General features: G+C 38.9%; 2 protein-coding genes across 4 annotated transcripts; both read left to right on the plus strand.

Annotated features, from left to right (window-relative positions):
• Nucleotides 1–918: 918 nt before the first annotated feature.
• Gyg (glycogenin 1) lies at nt 919–15,726 on the plus strand. Of its 3 annotated transcripts, XR_011546228.1 has the most exons (10): nt 921–1,124; nt 6,533–6,668; nt 6,745–6,919; nt 7,067–7,356; nt 7,450–7,630; nt 9,023–9,979; nt 10,613–10,819; nt 10,907–10,994; nt 11,458–11,533; nt 12,481–12,643. XR_011546228.1 is itself a non-coding variant. In XM_070661924.1 (9 exons), exons 1-9 carry the CDS (start codon nt 1,118–1,120, stop codon nt 14,130–14,132), a joined length of 3,693 nt encoding a protein of 1,230 aa, XP_070518025.1. In that variant the 5' UTR covers nt 919–1,117; the 3' UTR covers nt 14,133–15,726. The 3 variants fall into 3 exon arrangements, 2 of the variants coding, with proteins under 2 accessions (XP_070518025.1, XP_070518026.1); XM_070661924.1 differs by lacking the exon at nt 11,458–11,533 and having other exon boundaries at nt 919–1,124; nt 12,481–15,726; XM_070661925.1 differs by lacking the exons at nt 9,023–9,979; nt 11,458–11,533 and having other exon boundaries at nt 919–1,124; nt 12,481–15,726.
• Nucleotides 15,727–16,094: 368 nt separating this feature from the next.
• Nucleotides 16,095–20,144, plus strand: LOC139105349 (leucine carboxyl methyltransferase 1). The gene is made up of 4 exons (XM_070661400.1): nt 16,095–16,571; nt 17,822–18,005; nt 18,086–18,437; nt 18,508–20,144. Exons 1-4 carry the CDS (start codon nt 16,362–16,364, stop codon nt 18,710–18,712), a joined length of 951 nt encoding a protein of 316 aa, XP_070517501.1. The 5' UTR covers nt 16,095–16,361; the 3' UTR covers nt 18,713–20,144.
• Nucleotides 20,145–20,418: the final 274 nt, after the last annotated feature.

A 20,418-nucleotide genomic window follows, 5' to 3' on the forward strand; every position in this document is an offset into this window, starting at 1 on the left:
AGGCTCGCTGTAGGAGCAACAACGTTATTAATAATTAGAGAACGTCGACGGACGGCCGAAAGCCAGTCTCGCCGAGGAGAAAATAATGAATATAATAAAATCGGTTGACGGAATGCCGACAAATGAGATTGACAGTGCGGTAAAATACCTCGTCTAAATTATTACGGAGAAGAGACGGAGAGAGAGAGGAGAGCGGGCGCGTGAATAAATCCGCTCGATTTCTGCCTGGCAATCTGCTGTCACATTATGTCACTTGACGTTAATCCGTTACGATATGTATCTCGTTCGAGCCTGCCGGCGCGCCGGCCTGCCTCGCTGCTATTATTTAATCTCAAATTTAATATCATGCGCATTTACTAAACGATTATTTACGGACGAAAAAAAAAAAAAAGTTTTAACTTACACGTACGGTGCATATAATACGACAGGCTCGTGAACAAGCGTTCGCGTATCTCGGCGTTGCAGCTCGAGCGTTCATTCAATTCTGTAATTCAATTATCAGTTCGATGATGTAACCGTTGCTTTTCAATACCGTCGCGACGTAACGTCGCTCGTGCCCCTCTTTTTTTTTTTTTTTTTTCGCAAAGTTCGGAGCCGTTGACGTAATACTAGATCCGCTCGCGCGAGTCTACGTTGATAAGAACACCCGCTATTAACGGAGCGCTACTTTCCACGCGAAATCAATTAGCCCGCGCGCTTTTATACCTCGTCCTATTTTCTCCCGACGCTCGACGAGCCCGCGGACGCCGCTCACGAAACATCCTCGCATCCAGCCCCAACGTTTTGAATCAATCGAAGCGAATGTTACCAAAATGGTCGTTGCGATCCCGTCGCTGGTAAAGCGGAAGCACTTTCCGTATCCGTCGCGCGGCGGCGCTAAGCGTCGATTTAAACATGGCAGGGGCAGGAGGAGTCGACTCGTCTGCGGCTATCTTCACTCGCGTTGTGGCGCCGACGTGGTGCACGACGGATCCGTTGCTGTTACTTCGCGATCAGTGCCGGCAGGTGGTGGGTGTGTACGGAACGTTTCGCTTCGATAGTCTCCAAGGGCCAGGCAGCGAAAGAAGAGGAAGTATCCGGCTACCCGAGTTCTCTCAAACGCCAGCGAGCTCCAGTCATGGGCGGTAAGTTTCGCCAGCGATTACCAAATTCGGGCCGAATCCAGAGACTCCCCGTATCCGGCACGCGGTTCGCCGGCCGATAACGTCGCTCGCCGGTCTTGACCCGATGACCTTCGGCGTACGAACGTTTCTATTTTCTCTTTACTCGCTTTCGCTTCTTTTTTTTTTTTTTCCTTTTTTCACCGCGACGCGACCGGCGCCGACACGAACGGATTCACCGATCACTCATCGATCTCGCGGATCCAAAACATCCTTCGACGTGCGCCGGCTCTCGATTGTTTTCCCTCTCTCCGCGCGAACGAATCTCGCAAGTCTGGGAGCTCGGAAAACCCGCGATACTCTTACGAAAAAAAAAAAACTCAAATTTACGGCGACAATTCGGCATATGCGGCGACTAGAGAGCTGACGCGAGAAGTTCTATAACGTGGTCAGTTCAGAATAACTTCGATGGGCGAGTCTTAATTCAAAACTTTTTCACGTCCGCCCAAAAAGAATCTCGTACGTACAGATATTATTTTTTATTATGTAACATACGATATTGCATATCAAAGTTTTTTTTTTTTTTTTTGGTACAAGAAAAAACTACTGTTAAACACGATTCGAATAAAGCGAACTTCGGATTCGGGATGAGAGAGAAAGTCGAGAGGCTGAAAAAAAAAATCGCCGAGAGATTCAGAATTTGAAATATAAACGTATTTAAATTAAATATTTCATTACATATAATCTCATATACGTATATAAATTTCTCACGGTTTTATTTTATTTTATTTTTCTTTTTTTTTTGTGTGTAAAGTTAGAAACGTCCTCAAATAACCGAATAAATATCACTTAAAGAGGACGCAAACCTCTTTGAAAGGCCATCTCTTTTTCCCGCAGGCAGTCGCGCTAATTGATCGCGTAATTAACAAGAAAAGAGACGAGAAATATCCGCGCGCATCTCTCTTTCTTTCTGTCTCTGTCTCTTCGAATGCTGAATTCCTCACGCGTACGAGAAACGAGATAACTCAGCGGTGGTCGGCGACGTATCTCTGACGTTTATTCCTGGCCTGCGAAAGAGAAAGAGAAAGATAGATATTTAACGGCGCCTTGCCAAAGCTCTAAAGCTCCCGTATTTTTATTTCCCCGCGGAATTATTCGCGGTACTTTCGACGGCGAGAAGGCGAGAGATTTTCGTCAGCCTCTCCTTTCGTCACCTGGCCAATAATCCGCACAGGTATGTTCCGGATACGCGCCAGAAAGAATCGCGATCAAAGAGCGATGCGATACTCGATATATTTTAGGATACAGAGGTTTTTTTCCCGTTTCGTGCGCAACTTTGTTCGTAAAAAAAAAAAAAAATACTCTACCTCGAATCCGCTACGTGAAGAAGAAAAATTGTCGGCGCTTATAAAATAGATTACATCGTCGTGCGATCGACCATTTCGAATAATCTCGCGCCTTTTGACTTTTATCTCGTGGAAGATACGTGCCACGATTGTTCTCACTGCCGATATACTGATGAGGACGTCGCGTCACACGTCGACTACGAACGGCATATCAATTGCGACACATGTAATTGTGAGTTATGCGAGAGATAAGAGAGAACACGCTTATATCGATCTCTCGGTTACCTTGAGTAAGCCGATTGTATCTTGATAATGCAAAAATATTTGTCTCTCGTATAAATTCTTTTTTTTATTTTTTTTTTATTTTTGAAGAAAGCAATTCCATATCGATCGTCTGTAAATAATCGAGTGCGGATTATGATTGCGTGGTTAAGAGGCCGACTTACGGGATCTATTCCTCGAATCGTCAAGTTCATTGGACTTAATCGATGACCAGCGGATACTATTTTTATGCGATCTCAATCTTGACCTCGTCTATTTTAGATTTGGGTATTCAGCATTAAAAGGGATGCGTGTGCTCTTCGCGGCGTCGTAAAAACAGACGACGTAAGCAAGAGAATGATTAACATCTTAATTAAAAGAAGAAAGAGAATATACGAGGAGAAATTAAAGAAGAAAGTTGATTAAATAAGGTTTCAATTTTTGATACAAATTTTTTTTTTTTTTTTTTTTTTTTTGTACCTTCTCTTGCTTTTCTTATTACAGTACGTATATGTATAAGTACAGTCGATGTGCTTTGTTTCCACTTTTAAACGTGAAGGTTAACAACTGATACCGCTAATAACACAATTCCTAGAGAATTTATTTAACTCTCACATTTTTTTTTCAGAATCCTTTGTTCGACGTTTTTATGAAATACTCCTCGAGGAATATATCCACGTCGCCGCGATTTTTGTGCGGACCGAATCTTATAAGGAAGTAGCCTGGTTCAACTCCGTCGCTCACGAGTGCTTGACCTAACGCAAGACGTATGAATGCATTTCGCCACGAATGCGAGACCGGCTCGCTATTATAAGAGCTGGAACAGCGGGCTTGTACGAATATAAACCTACGCCGACGGTCTGCCTCCTCGGGTTTCGGGTATTCTCGCACCATAATGTTATACGTGGAAGATTTCGTCTCCGCGTCTCTCAAAGGGAAGATTAGTCCCACTCGACATTAAATATAGCGAGTGTATTAAATATTTTTCCCGTCCCCGCGTCTCTCGTTGTAATCCATGCGCGAAAGACAGCCACGTGTTTTCACGATTTCGCTGCTGTCTTTTGCAAAAATTATCTAGCTGAAAAATCGCACGCAGAGAGATAAATCTTTTCACTTTAAAGTTAGACGGAATTCTCCGGCGTAGGACAATAGCGGCAGTTAATTTTTGTCAGACGGCAGACGGATAGGCGGAAACATTCCTCGTGCGATCAATCAAATTGGACGTGACGTTAAACGCATGGAAACAAATTGTAAATTAAAGAGCGAGCGATAAAGTGAGGCAGACCAGACGTACTTGGACTTTTGAGAACACCGGCGACCAGAAATCCGATCCCCCTGGTCCTCTTCTTTCTCCGCTTCTTCTTCTCTTACCTTCTGCGCTCTTCCGTGACTCATTATTGTTCGTCACCAACGTTTATCTGCTCTGGATCCTAACATGTTCGCCCACACGTGTTTCGGCATCGCGACGTTACGCCGCGCGCTTATTATAATAATTTATTCGCGCTAGCTTAGAGCCAAGAAGTGGGACTTGATTCGCATCAAAATCTTAATCGCACATTCTCGCATACATTTTAAATATAATCATCCGATACGTCTTCAACTTAAATTTAACGCTTCGCATCTCCGTCTTTATTCATTAATTGCCTTCGTCCCCTTTCTTTTTATTTATAACTCCCTTAACCCATTTTTCTATTTAAATCGTCAAATTGATCTGGTAAGGTTCTCACGAGTTTTAGAATCGGAAATATGTTGGGGTGGGACGTGCAGCGCTCGTCGGTCCTAAATATATTACGTGCTTCCGTTCTACTATTCACATGCAAAAGAGATTTTTTTTTTCTGAATGTAGCGTGGTTGATTATGCGGAATCAATGGTGTGATCAACGTCTCCAATCACGTGTACACACGATGACAGTTTTCTCGTCCACGAGGTTATCATGCGGGACTTATTTGGCAATTTCCTAATTCGCACCAGTTCGAACTTCAACCAAATAGATCTTAATCTGCTCGAGAGAAGTTACTGTGAATAAAATCCGTATTCGTCGCAATCGGGACTACTTTGATACTTCGGTTAGGATGGATACGTGTGCCAGCGGAGGTTTTCTTCACGTTGTATCTCTTATGTTAGTACTTTACGTCACGAATGTCTAATTATCAGTCTTTTTTTGATATGTAGCGCACGCACTTCATGAACCATTAACGCATCTTGCTCCGTTCTTCGAAGACTTTTGTTTTGTTTATTACGATCCTCATTGACGCTTATTAAAATTGACTACGTTAAAATTAGTTGGGATTAAAGAGCATAATTATATAATTATTATGTGCGATTCCGAGGCGGCGTGCTGCTCTGACGCAACTATTTTTTTTTTTTTCATCTCCCATTCCGATTCAAATGCATGCAAATGCAGCAAAGCGATGATTCTAAACCAGGCGTCGGGTGCAGTTTTATAAAAGACGATCGCGTAGATCCAAGAGGCCGAGTTTCGTCGTAAATCCCTCACCTAAGAATAGGTGACGCGGCGTTTTATCCAGAGGGAAAATAGAGCAGAAGCCAAAACTCGCTGGTCCGCTCGCGCGCGGAGGATAGCATTCGCGATATCACGCAAAATAGAAATAGGATACACGTTATAAATAAGCACGATGAATTTTACGGTTGTGAAAAACAAGAGATGTGCGTTCGTGCTTTCCCGTTCTCTGCCAAGTTTTCACTGCGTAGGTAAAAATTTTTCCGCGCGACGGCGATTGAATTTGCAACTTAAATGCGGCTGTAGTTGTGCATTAATAATGATTTACCTGAAGCACACGTTGAGCGAAAACAATACATTTGCATTTGTTTGAAGAGGTGCCACTTAGTCACCGTGTGAAATCGCACATACTTGTGGAAATACTATGAAATTGTTACGAGTATATATAGAACTTTTACGCTCAGAAAATAATTAATCGTCATCTTGTTCTATTCAATTTGTTCGGTAACAAAAAAAAAAAACTATAATCTGCTATCGCTGGAAAATTTTTCTTAAATTTATGTGACGTATCTGTGATACGGAACGCAGTCGAAAAACATAAACGTCGCGGGAAATAATTGCTTATAATTAAAGCCTCTTGACGTCGAGTCAAGAGGAAGTGAGAAAGATCTAATTATAGTACACCCGAAGCTGGAAGGTTGCCAATATCACCTTCGTTTTCGGCTTTACCTTCCGTCTGGCGTCTCCGCTTGCATTTTTCTACGTTTTCGCTGCAGGACATACATATTTAGTTGAGACACCATCGTAGTTTTTTTTTCAAAATCATATTTTTTAAGAATTTGATAAATAATTTGAATATTGATGATTCTAAGGTTCCAGCGATTTCTTAGAAAGAATTAAATTTTTATTTTCTATACGTAGTATAGAAATTAACATTTCTTACAATTTCTTTGTAGCCGTTTACGTATCTTTTTTTTTTTTCTTTTTGAAAGTATCAAATTCGACGCTTAGAAATGCACATTTGTAAAATACGTATCCCATGTACGTACTTAACATACGCGTACGATAACATTTGAACTTCGCCGAGTTCGTTGGCATAATTTTACAGCTTATCTTTATTACGCTTATGTAAGATCGTGGTTAATTTGGAAATCGGCGTTAACCATGAAGTGAAGTCGACGCATTGCTTTATCAGCTCACGAGATCACAACTGACTTTGCAAATTTAGTCTCAATATTGAAGGACATTTTACATTAATACGTATACTATGCACAAAATGCGTGAGAAAATAAATTTCGACCTGGGTACACTTGATACGAAGTGAATGCATTGAGCAATCATCTTTCTTCGTTTTTATTTTCAGGATATGCATGGGTTACACTGGCTACAAACGATGCCTATTCCTTGGGAGCACTGGTCCTGGCGCACTCGTTACGTCAGGTCGGCACCAAGCACGAGCTGGCATGTCTGGTCACCCCCGGAGTGACGGCGACCATGAGGTATCGTCCTTGTTTATTGACTACGGTAACATTAACCAGATTTTTTTTTTTATCGTAACCGGGTTTTTCTTTTTAGAGAAAAGCTGGCAGCAGTATTTGCCCTAGTACAAGAAGTCAATGTTCTCGACTCGAAGGATGAGGCAAACTTGGCCTTGCTGGCTAGACCAGAATTGGGAATTACTTTTACCAAGCTGCATTGCTGGAGGCTAACTCAATATGAAAAATGTGTATTTCTTGATGCAGACACGCTTGTGAGTAATACAAAATTGTATTTAAATTAATTAATAATTAAAAGATAGAATAATATATAATATTAAAAAGAAAAAAGAAAAGAAATTTCTAAACGTTATTAAAAAATCTAGCTGTCACGTCGTCATACATGTGTTTATTGGTCCTAGGTTATACGAAATTGTGATGAATTATTTGAGCGAGAGGAATTATCAGCTGCACCTGACGTCGGATGGCCTGACTGCTTTAATTCTGGAGTATTTGTATTCAAACCGTCTCAGCAAACATTCGCGTCAATCACTGCATTCGCTGCTGCCAAGGGTTCGTTCGATGGCGGTGATCAAGGTTTGTTGAACATGTTCTTCAGCGATTGGGCCACTAAAGACATCTCCAAGCATCTACCATTCATCTACAACTTGTGCTCTACCGCGACGTACTCGTATCTTCCTGCATTTAAACAGTAAGTGCAAAGTACTTTTTTTTTTTTTAATTGTCATTAAATCTTTTAGCTTGTCAGTTTTTTATATTTTTTTAACTTTTGTTCGCATTCTAGATTTGGCGACGACGTGAGAATAATACACTTTATTGGCATAACAAAACCGTGGTTACAGTATTTCGACACCCTGACCGGTACCGTTCAGCCACCACCGGGATCATCACACTTGCAACCACTGTTGCAATTGTGGTGGAACATATTCTGCGAGCAAGTTCATCCCCAATTGTCGCCTTCTATGGTAAGTAGAATCAACTTGTTACGACATAGTATGCATTTAATATGTGAAAATGATGAATGACATTTTTAAACTTATACTTGAATCGCAAATTTATTCTCCTACTGTACTCTATATTTCTAAAAACGAGAGATCTCTTTCTCTTGCCTATGTTGATGAAATGTAAATAACGCATTTTTTTTTTTTACTCATTTTATAATTCTCTATTTGGCTGCTAAAGATAATATTGCAATTTCTTTCTTATACTTACGCATTTGTTTTACAAGCAAAACACTGAGAATTTATATTCCATTATAATAAAATCGAGGGTAAGATATTCTTATATACGCGTTTCTATTGCTTGTAGGTTTTTAATAAATTATTTTTTATAGTTTACAATGTTTTGTATTTGAAGTAAGATTTATTTATTGCGTTGTATATTTGTTAAAAATTACGATGTAATTCTGATAGAGTATTAGTCCTTATAAATGTTTTAGAATTATTTCTAATAAATATTAAAATTTCTTCGAGCTATATTTATAGTCTTTTTGTAAAAATAGTTATATAAATCTAAGATTTATCAAAATGCTTGCATTTTTTCCGATGCTAAGAGCTTGCATAATGAGTGGTAGCATTTGAGAATATAATTATAGCTATGTTTTTTTCGCTGCATTTTTACGCGATATAAAGTGTGTAAATTTTTTTGCATTTCAAATATATTTTGAACTCTAAATTTTATAAAATAAATTTCTTGACGTCGTTGTAGGGTTCAAAATATATTCTTGAATTGCTTTTTTTTTTTTTTTTGTATATTATATTTTATATGACAAATATTAATAGCTGCATTTAGTTTAATTGCTAACTTTTTTTAAATATTTATATAAATAATTCTATAAGAACTTATATTTTTACGAGATAGTAATTATTTTATTTTAAAATATAGATATAAATGCTCTCAATAGAATGCAATGAGAATTTATATATACACTTTTTATCATGTAACACTTTACAAAACGAATAATGCAGCTATTAACATAACAGATTTTTTTTTTTTTTTTTTTAGTAATAAGCCAGTGTCTATTTTTTTTCATTGATTTTTGTTCTTTCTAACTTATACTCTTGTAATTCACGTAAAAAATTTAATTTGATTGCTGTACATAATAACGTTTAATTGCATTATTCGTCATATCTGTAATAAATGGGTCGAGCATGAATGTTCATGTGGCATTTGAAGCTATTGATATAATAAAACATATTTTATTTACGGTGAAATGACATACTTTTTCGCTATTGTGTAATGTAAAACTACATAATAGAAAATATAACGCTATAAGAAAAATGGACACTGTTAAACATTTAGTTCAGTACTAACCGATCGAGTGTGCATTTTTCTGTTTTGGCATGATGCTTGCATAGGCCACCAGCACATTGGCTCCAATTTGGCACGCATTTACTCCCTCGTCCTATGTACCCTCCTTTTCTGAAATTTCTGATTACTCTGACGAAACAAGTCGTAATACGTTCAGCTCTCGGATGCCGGATTTTTCCGAATTTAAAGATCCTTGGGAAGGGTATTCTCCGCAAACCGATAACGCATCGAACGATAAGAGCGAAAATTGTTACTGTGGAATTAAATACGAGGAAACGGCGGATGTTCATCAAAGTGATCATTCAAGTGCAACTCCATTCGCGCACAATCAACAGTTTTACCACGAGCAACAGCATTCTTCTCACATACCCATTCAAACGTATGATCAGCATCAAGAACATACTTCTTATTCTGAAGAAAATCGTAATCAAGAGCATTCTGTACAGCATACTGATCATCATCACTGGCAGCAGCACAGCGAACAAAGACATTACGTTGAACAGCATACCGAACAGTGGACTGACCAAAAACATAATCATGAGCAAAGACATCATAATGAGCAGCAGCATCACAATGAGCATAGACAATACGACGAGCATCATCAACAATTTTATCATGATTATCACAGAAATAATGAAAATAATCATCATCAGCATCAGTCAGCTCAGGAATTTCAGTCTGCCGAAATAAGGCACGAGAGCCACGCGTATCACGCCAGTGATATTAATCAAACTAGTCATCAAAATGCAGGTCATCTGAATCATATTATCTCTCATAATGAGTCTCATGCACAGAATAGGAATCAAGATGTTCAGGATACCTCCGCACCTCATTGCTGGCGATGCAATGAAAAGAATAGCGAACAGGCGGTGGAAGCTGCGAATAAGCAGACAGACACACAGAGAATCGATTTCCCTTCTCCCTCTCCCGCACCTTGTACAGATCTCCACAATGTAGCCATGCGATCAGACCCGAATGTAACGGAACATCTAGACAATGCAAATGTAAGTAATTGTTCCCATATCATTTTTTTTTTTATTTTTTTTCTAAATTTGAGTCGAATATATTTATCACTGTACGTTTCCGTACATATTTCTAAGAGTATATATCTGCTTTATTTCGTAAAAACGATATTACGAATGCATTATGATAATTATAATTAATTATACTGCTGTAAAAGCAACTTTTTTTTTATGTCATCCTTGTATTAATTTATCTTGACAATGCTTGGGACATTACTTGCACTTTTATTGGGAATACGTATTCGATACATATATAATTAAAAATAATTTTATTTACCACTTATGTATATATTCTTATTTTACGTATGGGTCACTTATGAATATAAAGAATTACGTTGATTTTTTGGGAAACGTAACAATTTGTCAATTTATCTTTGTGAACTAATCTATATTATTATTATGTTATATTCGTGACACGTGCATCCTATTTTAAAGTGTTTTCCATGTAAGTAGCATCAGCTTTGTATTGTACATATACATAATTTGAGGAATGCAAAAAAAAAAAAAAAAAAGAATAAGATTGCTTGAAACGTGTGTGTATCGTGTTATCATTAATTGATTTTTTTTATATTTTAAGAGATTTAAAATGAAAGAATATTTATATTAATTGTACAGACGGGTATCGCTGGGGCTTTGGCGCAAATGACATTGGGCGAAGCGAGAAGCTCTGAACAAGTAGCTCTGGAGGAACATATGAGGAAACAGAGTTGGGAACAAGGACAGATCGACTACATGGGTCGCGACAGCTTTGACAATATATGGAAGAAGATCTGTGAAACGCTTTCTTTTACGCCACAACAGCAGTCAACTCCCTTAAAAGAGGTAATTTAGTGTCGAATGATGTCTATCGTAATGAAGAAGTTTAATTTATTATTATTCTGATAATAATAATTTTACAATTATGCGTAGGATGCTACTTTAGAGACCACTGTAAAAGAAATTGCTCCAAAAGAAACTCCTGAAGCACCTGCAGATGTCAAAGTGGATACACCAGCCGGTATGTTTTATTATTACACATAAAATAATCATAATTCATTTTTTAAGTACATTTATGAATTTAAATTGCAGGTAATCATATATCATAAAAGAATTTATGCACGCAGAAACTGAAATAATAATATTTGACGAGCACTCTTTGCTCGTTGAAATAATTAAAAAAAAAAAAAATGCGAAATATTTTTCAATCAATTTAATGTGCTCTCGCGGGTGCAAAGCCATTAACTGTTTCCTCAAGTATGCTTTGTTTTTGTTTGATTTTTTTTTTCGTTCCACTTAATACCGCATGCAATAATCAGTTTCATAGTTACGAATTGAAGATTGTTGAGAGAGGAAACGATTTAAAGCGATACGCTTATATTGATATATGAATTTGCATTGCGATATTTTGAGCAAAAAAAAATACAAAACGATATTATACTACTCTTAATGCAATTTATTTAGTTTGAGTGTTTGTGAAACAGGAACAGAGGACAGCAACTAACAGATCCTGGCGCCATAGCATTGCTGCGTCTTGTATTGTCGTTTTGCTTTAATGGGGTAAATATTTTATGTACTCACACAAAAATATTCTATTTTAACATTATTATTGTACTTTCTTTTTAAATTTATAATACTTTAAAATTATTTAAAATGATATTGTTTAAAACAGTTGTTCTTATTATTAAAATTCTTTTAATTTTTATACTACTCCTTTAGTTATCTGTAGAAAAAAATGCACAAATAAATTAAAAATTGCTTTTTCATCTTACGTTAAAATATTTATCGTTCAGCGAATTGTATATATTTTTCATACATTTTTAAAATCGCGAACATAATTAATATGCAAAATCTATGCACATTCAATATTATATGTATACACGAAATGTGTGAGATACAGTCTATAGATACTTTACAAATTATTACTTTATGCTTCTGTATAAATAACATGTTTTTATAGTTATCTACTAACTAAATATTGCTTTTTTAACCCGTTGCAATCGGCTTTCATCCATCTATTAAAGATATTGTCATGCATTATATGTGCAAAATGTTGAGCTACATTTATATCCGCTTTATATGCTTTATATCAACAGCGAGCACACATAAGCATTATATCGTATGCGAAATTATATACATCTAATTTATTAAAATGCTTAACAAATGTTTAATATTACTCATTATTTATTCGTGGTTTACTCGTTTATTTCGTCGCATATTTCAATTTGAAACAGAATCAGATTTGCTCATTATGATCATCAATCATCGTCTATTCTCCTTAAAATTACGAGATGTAAATATGTGATTTTTTTAAATATTAATCAATAATTTTACTTTATTCTTTAATTAAAAAAGAAAAAGAAAACGGTCTCTATTCACCGTACAGAATTTTTGCACGACTTTTTCACTCAAGTTTTTAGAATAGTTTTAATCTGTACATGTTCTGTATTTGTTCAATCGCATTTATATCTGTAATTTTCGTTTTTTCTTTTTTTTTCTGCATTTAGTTGAAGCGGAAAAAGATCCAACGCAATCTCTGATACGCGAAATTTCTCAAGAGGAGAAACTTTCAACGACGCAACTCGAGCAGAAAACACCCGCGTTAATATCTGAGAAAGATATAGTAGAAGAAGCTGTCACAACGAAAGCACCCAGCGAGCCGGTACAAGATGTTTGCACGAGAACAGAAACGAAACCAGAGGCTGTAAAATCATGCGAAACTAGTGCTCAAGTACCTCAATCGTTGTCAGAATCACTACCCGCAGTACAATGCGAGCTCCCAAGTCCATTAGTTTGCAAAATGCCTGGGCAAGAAGCATCTACGCCAGTTACGAAAATTGGTGGTATTGAGTCAACTCCTACTGAGGCTAAATCAGAAACTACAACTTCAACTGATCAAGCCGTAACGCAGCCGACGACTCCGATTAGTTTAGATAGTCCACAGGATATTACTGTAACGAGCAAAGTGCAGAAAGAAAACGCTACGAAACGTGCAATTGAATCCACACCTGACGTAACGCAGCCTCTTACGATAGATCCAGGCGAGCAGCATGCTGAAATGCTATTGGCGGCTTCTGAGATCTCCACTGTGAGTCCCGTGCCTATTCAGGTGGCAGAATCTGTTCTTCAAGCTGAGCCTAAAGAGTCCGTATTGGGCGCGGCTACGGTCGTGAGCGATCAAGCGATTGCAACGACGGTCACAGCTGTGCACGAGCCTACGGATATTACTCCTACACCGGCTCCGATAGAATCTGTTCAATTGAATGGATCAGCTTGCGAAATTGAAAGACGCAGCGATGCGATTTTAGCTTCCAGTTTACCGGAAAAGACTGATTCTTCTACTGAGGCAGCCAAAGAACCTGCGAGCGATTTGGTTACGACTAAAGAGATATCACCGGTTATCGAAGAAAAGATAGCAACTAGTAGCGATACGGTATCTTTAGAAAAATCTGTAAAAGAATCTGAACAAGTTGCAAAATCTGAAACGTCGGAAACTAAGCCTGTGGAACAAATTGAGATAGAAATGGCAGAATTGAAATTGTCGGGGCAGACGAAAGCTGCACCAGAAAAGTCAGCGGAGCAAGCTGAAAAAGCAACGTCTATCGAAGCCGAAGCATCGGAAGCGGCAGCGAGATCGTCGAGTGAGGAAGTTTCAGAATTGCCGATTACGGAGCAGAGTTCACTATCGGAAGGACCTATTGACGCAAAACTGTCAAACGTTCCGTCAACGCCGACAGTAATCGAAGCCACCCCACCAACTAGTCCATCCGCGGAGAGCGCGCAGGAAACGGAGGAAGCGAAAAAGAGCTTAAAAAAGTCCGATTCTACGGACGGCGCCGAGGGGGAGAGCGCGGACAAAAAGGGGACGAAGAAGACCGTGAAGAAAATAACGAAGAAACCGAAGACGAAATCCGAAGAGGCGTCCACAGCCGCGACGGAAGGCACCGCCGCGGATAATTCACAAATTCACAAGGCGAAGAAAACCGTGAAGACAACGAAGAAGACTAGCACGAAAACCCTGGAAACTGACGCGAGCGTGCCGGAAACACCACCGCCACCAGCGTCAGCGGGTGCCGGTGGCATCGAGGCTCCTGTTCCGCCCAAGCGGAAGACAAAAAGCGCAAACACGAAAGGCAAGAAGTCTGAGGTGGAGGAATAATCAATCGATTTAAGCTGACAATAATCGTTTCGAACAGTGTTAGAGTCCGAGAGATCGGAAGACGTTCGGGGGATAAAGATCTTCCAACTGTGTGCACTTAAGCATAAAGATTATTATTGAGGTCCTACGAGGAGAACTTTAATCCTTTCGAGACTCCGTATTTTTAGAAGTATTTTAGTGTACATGCTCTTTTTTTACAATTTCTCTGAGGTAAAAGATTCCTTCCGAGATTTCATATCGGCGATTTTTACATCAAAGTTTTAGTATATATGAAAATTGTTGCAACACAGTCCAAGTGCTATCTCGAAAGGATTAAAGGACATTAGATCACACTCGCTAGTCTATTACGATTTTTTCTTTTTATAAATACATATATATATATACACACATTTAATATATATCTTGTGACAGATATTCTATATACCGTTGAGCTTCGATACCGCGTTTGCGTCGTAGAGGTATCGAACGGTACCGAGAATTTATTCGATGACGCTACAAATAAGCTGTGTTTATACGAGTCACGCGTTACTCTACTTGTCCCTATTTTTTTCTTTTTTTTTTTAAATTAACATATTCGTTTCTTCTCCTATGGTTCGTTCCTACTTATCGTGCAATTACTGTTTTCTCGAGAAAATGTTGCTTGGGACGAGGGTATTCTAAAATAATGATAAGCTTTGTCTTGCCCGAGTAACGCGAGCTTGAGTGTCTTATCGCGAGCGAGAATTTTATATTTGTTCATCCGCTTCAATCGAATCCGATAGAGCCTGTCGCGAAAAAGAATGGTGGGAGCTGTGATTCTGTTGTGTGAGATCACGTTTTTACACAGTTGAATACACGTCGGGTTCGTGTCGCTATTGGCGTGTTTCTTGCGAACGCAAATGCAAAATAATTGTTAATAGGAAAAATAAAAAAAAAAAAAGCCTATGCTTCATTTATATGCGGCATTGTATAAGCGAGTGTTCGTATGTATTTGCAATGCATTGAGTCTTGTCACTGCACGTATGTGTCTGGCATTAATCGTGCGAGGCGGTAGATGAAAGAAAGGCAGGCACACTTGTCTCAATCGGAAACAATTATTGTAAATTTCATCAGGAAACAATAGAAGAGAAGCAGAGAGTACTAGTAATTTATTATGCGCAACGAGAGCGATATTAGCAGCGATACAGCCGAGTTGTTATGTGAGAAATCTGAGCGGTTCGACTTTTTGTATACTCATATATATTATATATTAGATATAGTATATATTAAATTATATTTTTCAGTGTGTATTTTTACTCCGTCTCGTTGATACTTCTGAAAAGAATGTTGATCTTTTTCACGCATGTATGTACAAATAACGAGTTTCCTATTCTAATTTAGATTTAAGTGAGTCGACTGGTTCTTTCTTAAGCGCGTAAGTTATCGATCTTCCGAAAGAACCACAGGGCTCGCTACGACATAGCCTAACACAATTGGAAGCTTTTTAATAGCGATGAAAGAAAGGGCCTTTGCCGATCTGTTCGCAGGCAATAAGTTATAAGAAATACTCCAAAGAGACGCAGTGTAAGATTTGTAACAAAACTTACCTTTATTAAAACATGCCATTAATGAAGAACATTATTTTTATTTAAAACTAATCAACAATTAAATTATTAATTAGCGAAAGATATTAATCATATATTATATTACTTAGCACTAAGTTTCAGTTGTGTAACAAGTTAAGTCTCGAGGAAACCAATTTTGACCAAGAATAATTAAAGAAGGATCAAAGAATTAATTTTTAATAAAATAGTAATCGTGCTTTTTTTATGTTTTAGATTAATGTAATGTTTTAATGTTTTAGAATAATTTTTTAATTAGGTCTTAGGTTTTTCGCGCGGCTGGTTCATTGCACCGTTTCTGCGCCTGGTGGAGTCGCGCAAGTCGCAAGTGTAAATGAGTGCTGCACCGCCGGGGGGGGCAGCGATGGCCACCGGTGGCGCAGTGGTCAACTGACAGATACGCGACAGTCTGCTCGAGCGCTACATCGTTCCTGGGGTGTTCGCGCGGGTTGATAGAATGCTCGTTCCCGTCTGAGACAGCGGAGGAGCGAGAGCGAGAGAGAGGACGAATAAACGTGATACGTGTGCCCACGTGTGTGTGCGCGCGCGCTCGCGCGCGCGTGTGTCAAGTGCCCGAAACGCGCGCGAGAGAAAAAGAAGGAAAGAGCGAGCGGCGCGGCAACCCGCCACTGTCCCCGGCGCCGGTGGGATGATCAAGGATATGGCGGACGATGAGGCCATACAGGCCACCAACGACGACGCCAGCGAGTGCAAACGGTACGCGGTGCAGCTCGGCTACTGGTGCGACCCGTTCATCAGCCTGTTCGTGAAGCAGACCGCGCGAAAAGCGCCCGAGATCAACCGCGGTTACTACGCCAGAGTCAAGGGCATCGAGCTCTTCGTCGACAAGTTCCTCAAGGTAAGCGTCACGGCGCCGGGCACCGTGGACGACCCCCCCTTCCTTCCTCCCGCGCTTTTTAATATATATCTTCCCTTCGATCTCGTTCTTTCTCTGCCTGTCGCGGTTCATATTCGTCTCCGCGAGATAGAGGGGAACGGTTTCGTCGCGACGCGACACACCGGAAAAGTCGCTCGTTCCTTCGTTTGCACCTTCTGCACCCTCTCTTCCCGCCTCTTGTCGTGGTACCGCTCTCCAACCCTGCCGCTCATTTGGTTTAACGGTCGCGCTTCGTCCGCGTTGCGCACCGTCGAGCCTACATTAATTTTAATTCGTACATAAAACAAATATTAAGCGCGTGGATCTTTTTACCGTGAACGCGGAAGAGCCTGAGAGGTGTAGGTGAGATGAGCGAACTCACTCGGTGGCGAGTATAACCTAGAACGCGAGACGGAATAATCGTGGATGATGGAGACAGAGAACGAACGAGGAAGCGAGGGGGAGGGGGGGTGATACAGCTGATCCGGACGGAGGGACGTGCCGCGGAGGAAACCTTGACCCGCCGGCGGCCGAGGCCCTGTCCTAATTCCCGCGAGATTCCCCGCTTTTATCCGCGACGGCTAGTCGATATAGGTCAATGAAAAAACGCGTGACGCGTACGAATCTCTTCGCTCATTTTCGAGCTGGCATCAACCGCATGCGACTGCGGAATCTGCCCGTTTAAGCAGGACAAAAATATTCCGTGCGGTTGCGTACAAAGCCTGCGTTTTCCGCTCTAAGTTTACTTGGCACGAGCGCTGCTAAACCGTCGTGCGATATATATACTTATATAAAGGAAGAGAGAGAGAGAGATCTTGTGAGCATAAAAACGAAAAATCAATCATCTTCTGCAGTGTGACTAGCACGTAGCCTGAAAAATTAACAGCCATCATTTTGTATAAAATTAAATATATATATTCAGACTAATTTATTATTTTCCATGGAATTATTTCATTTAGAACTGTAATCATTCATATTTGTGTGCATCTTCTTGTTGCACATGCATGCATCTTACTTTCCAAGATAGTTATAAATGAGATTAAGCTAGAATTAGCTTGTTAGCTGAAACAGGCTACAGTTTTTTAATTATAAATTTTTTAAATAAAACTATTTACAAAAATTAAAATTTTATTTCTGACCAGATAAGATGCTTTGTTAGATAAATTTTATATTAATAATTTTATGTCTTTTTAATGTCGCTGGTTTCAAGGATAAATTTTCTATTTATGTAGCTGTCTGGTGGTAAAGGTCAGATCATAAACTTGGGCGCTGGTTTTGACACTCTTTATTGGAGACTCAGGGAGGCAGGTAATAGCCCTGCGAACTTTGTGGAGCTTGACTTCCCGAGCATAACTGCGAAGAAATGTTATCAGATCAAGAAGCACAAGCAATTAATCGATATGTTAAACACCGAAGGTAAACTGTTGCACGTTATTCTATCATTGCCTTCGCAACGATGGCGTTTACTTATTGCACATGTAACTGCGATCTTTCAGACGGAGAAATCCGATTTTCGACCACAGACCTACACGCCGCAAATTATCATTTGGTTGGTACAGATCTGCGACACATAGCGGAGCTAAATAACAAATTGGCTCAAGCCGAAGTCAATTTCAGTTTACCCACTATGTTCCTGGCAGAATGCGTTTTAGTATACGTAGACGCTAGCGCGACCTCGTCGCTATTGAAATGGCTAGCGGGCAAGTTTCCGAATAGCCTCTTTGTTAGCTACGAACAGGTGAATATGAAAGACAAATTCGGCCAGGTGATGTTGTCAAATCTTCGAAGCCGTGGATGCTTACTGGCAGGCGTGGAGGATTGCGAGTCGTTAGAGACTCAACAAAGACGGTAGGTGAATCTCTCGAATTTATTTGATTAATCCAATTAAAGCGAATTATTCGACGAATGATTATTGCAGTTTCACGATAAACAATTGGGAGGGCACGAGCGCGTGGACGATGGTGGATATTTATGATTCACTGCCTGTAATGGACCGTAGTCGAATCGAGCACATAGAAATGCTGGATGAACGAGAGCTCCTTACCCAGCTGCTCCAGCACTACTGCATCGCCATCGCTTGGAACGGACAAACGTTTAAAAATCTGTCTATAGCACAGGGTTAGGCATTACCGCCTGACTCTTTTTCTCTATGTCTCTCTCGCGAGTTACTCCAGGTAATGATGTCATATAATTCAGGCTCGTACGAGCCTTCGTAAGTTACATAATGCCCTGACAGCAGGAGATAATTAACATTTCTCAGATTGTGCTTAAATAATTGCGATTAATCGACGAGTTGAAATAGTTTACGTCGCGAAAAAATAGTATCCTCGAGTTGAAATGCTTTTAACTTTTCGTCTACAGAAAGCCATTGCTGTAATATTTTTTATAAGCTTCGTTATACTTATCATTTTTCGCGTATTGTACGCGTCACAGATTGTTTAAGGAGTGCTGCAATTGAGAGAAAAAGATTGCGATTACGTTGATCGAATCGCGTGAGAATCGGTATGCGACTAAATGATACGAACGGCGGTCGGATGAATTCTGGTGCCCTTTCGCAAATGTCATTTCCAGTCATTCTAATTTATGTGAGACATATCTGAATTTGCTAATGTATAGCGATTCTACCTGCAAAGGATCGTCTCGTTTTTCATTATAGACTTATGTATAAAGTTTTACAATCGTTATTATAATTATAGATTGCTATTGTTATATGATCGCGGCCAAACGTCGTGACGTGACGCGCAGAGTAATTTATTATATTATGATATGTCATTGAGGATCAAATAATTCAATAATTTATTACGTCTTTATCACTTAATTCGCTTGTTATAAGAATATTATAAATTTTTTTTTTTTGTAATAAGTGGAAGTCGTAGAATCTGGTTCTAAAGTATAATTTCGTATAGAAATTTATAAAATCTAGTTTTTTTTTTATTATTTGTATTTTTTCACTATTTTCTCGCGTTAATAAGAAATGTACTTTTTTTTTTTTAGAAAAATATGTAGAACAAATAGACACAAATTTACATTTTTATTCTTTTATCTCAGATTTGAAACTATTTTTCTGAAAAAAAAAATCGTATGTACATTCGATTTTACGAAAGTCTTAATATATATTATGATATTTGAGATATAATGTAAAATTATTTCATACGCGCGCGACCCGATCCTTGTGTATATCTGTGTGCGTGCGTGTGTGCATGTTACATGTTAGAGATTACGAATTATTGAATCGTGATAAGGCGATTAGTATTACAATGTAAGCGGTCAGTTTCGTACAGGCACGTGTTTTGCGAGCTACGCGGAGATATATATATATATATATATTACTTAAAATAATAAAATGTGTGCAACGAAAGTAAGACTTTAAGTGTCGAAGTACTCTTACGAAAGAATACGTGCGACAAGATACCGCGCGATGGCGAATATTAGCTTGAAATAAAGTCTGCGACATACGTTCGTAATTAATTTTATTCATTCGCTCGTAGATGTAAATTCACTCGTGACTTTTACTTGCACCAACTGTATAATTAAAAAAAAAAAAAAAAAGAAAAACGCGCGTCGATGTTCTTTGATATAAAAAAATTTAATTGATTTTTTTTTTCGTATATAAAACTGGAGACACTTACGCTGGCACAGTATTCCGCTTGTTTTTTTCAACACCAATAGAAAGAGTATCTTGCACTTAAGCAAGTCAACGTATTGATATGTGGTAAGAGGAATCGACAAAGATTTATTTTCATATTGAGGAATATCAGGGTGACGCATGTGTATTCAGTCTAAGGATAATATGAAGAGGTATCATAAGCTTTTACGAGATACATTATTC

This window comes from Cardiocondyla obscurior, linkage group LG09, assembly GCF_019399895.1.
Source record: "Cardiocondyla obscurior isolate alpha-2009 linkage group LG09, Cobs3.1, whole genome shotgun sequence".
NCBI classification, from domain to species: Eukaryota; Metazoa; Arthropoda; class Insecta; order Hymenoptera; family Formicidae; genus Cardiocondyla; species Cardiocondyla obscurior.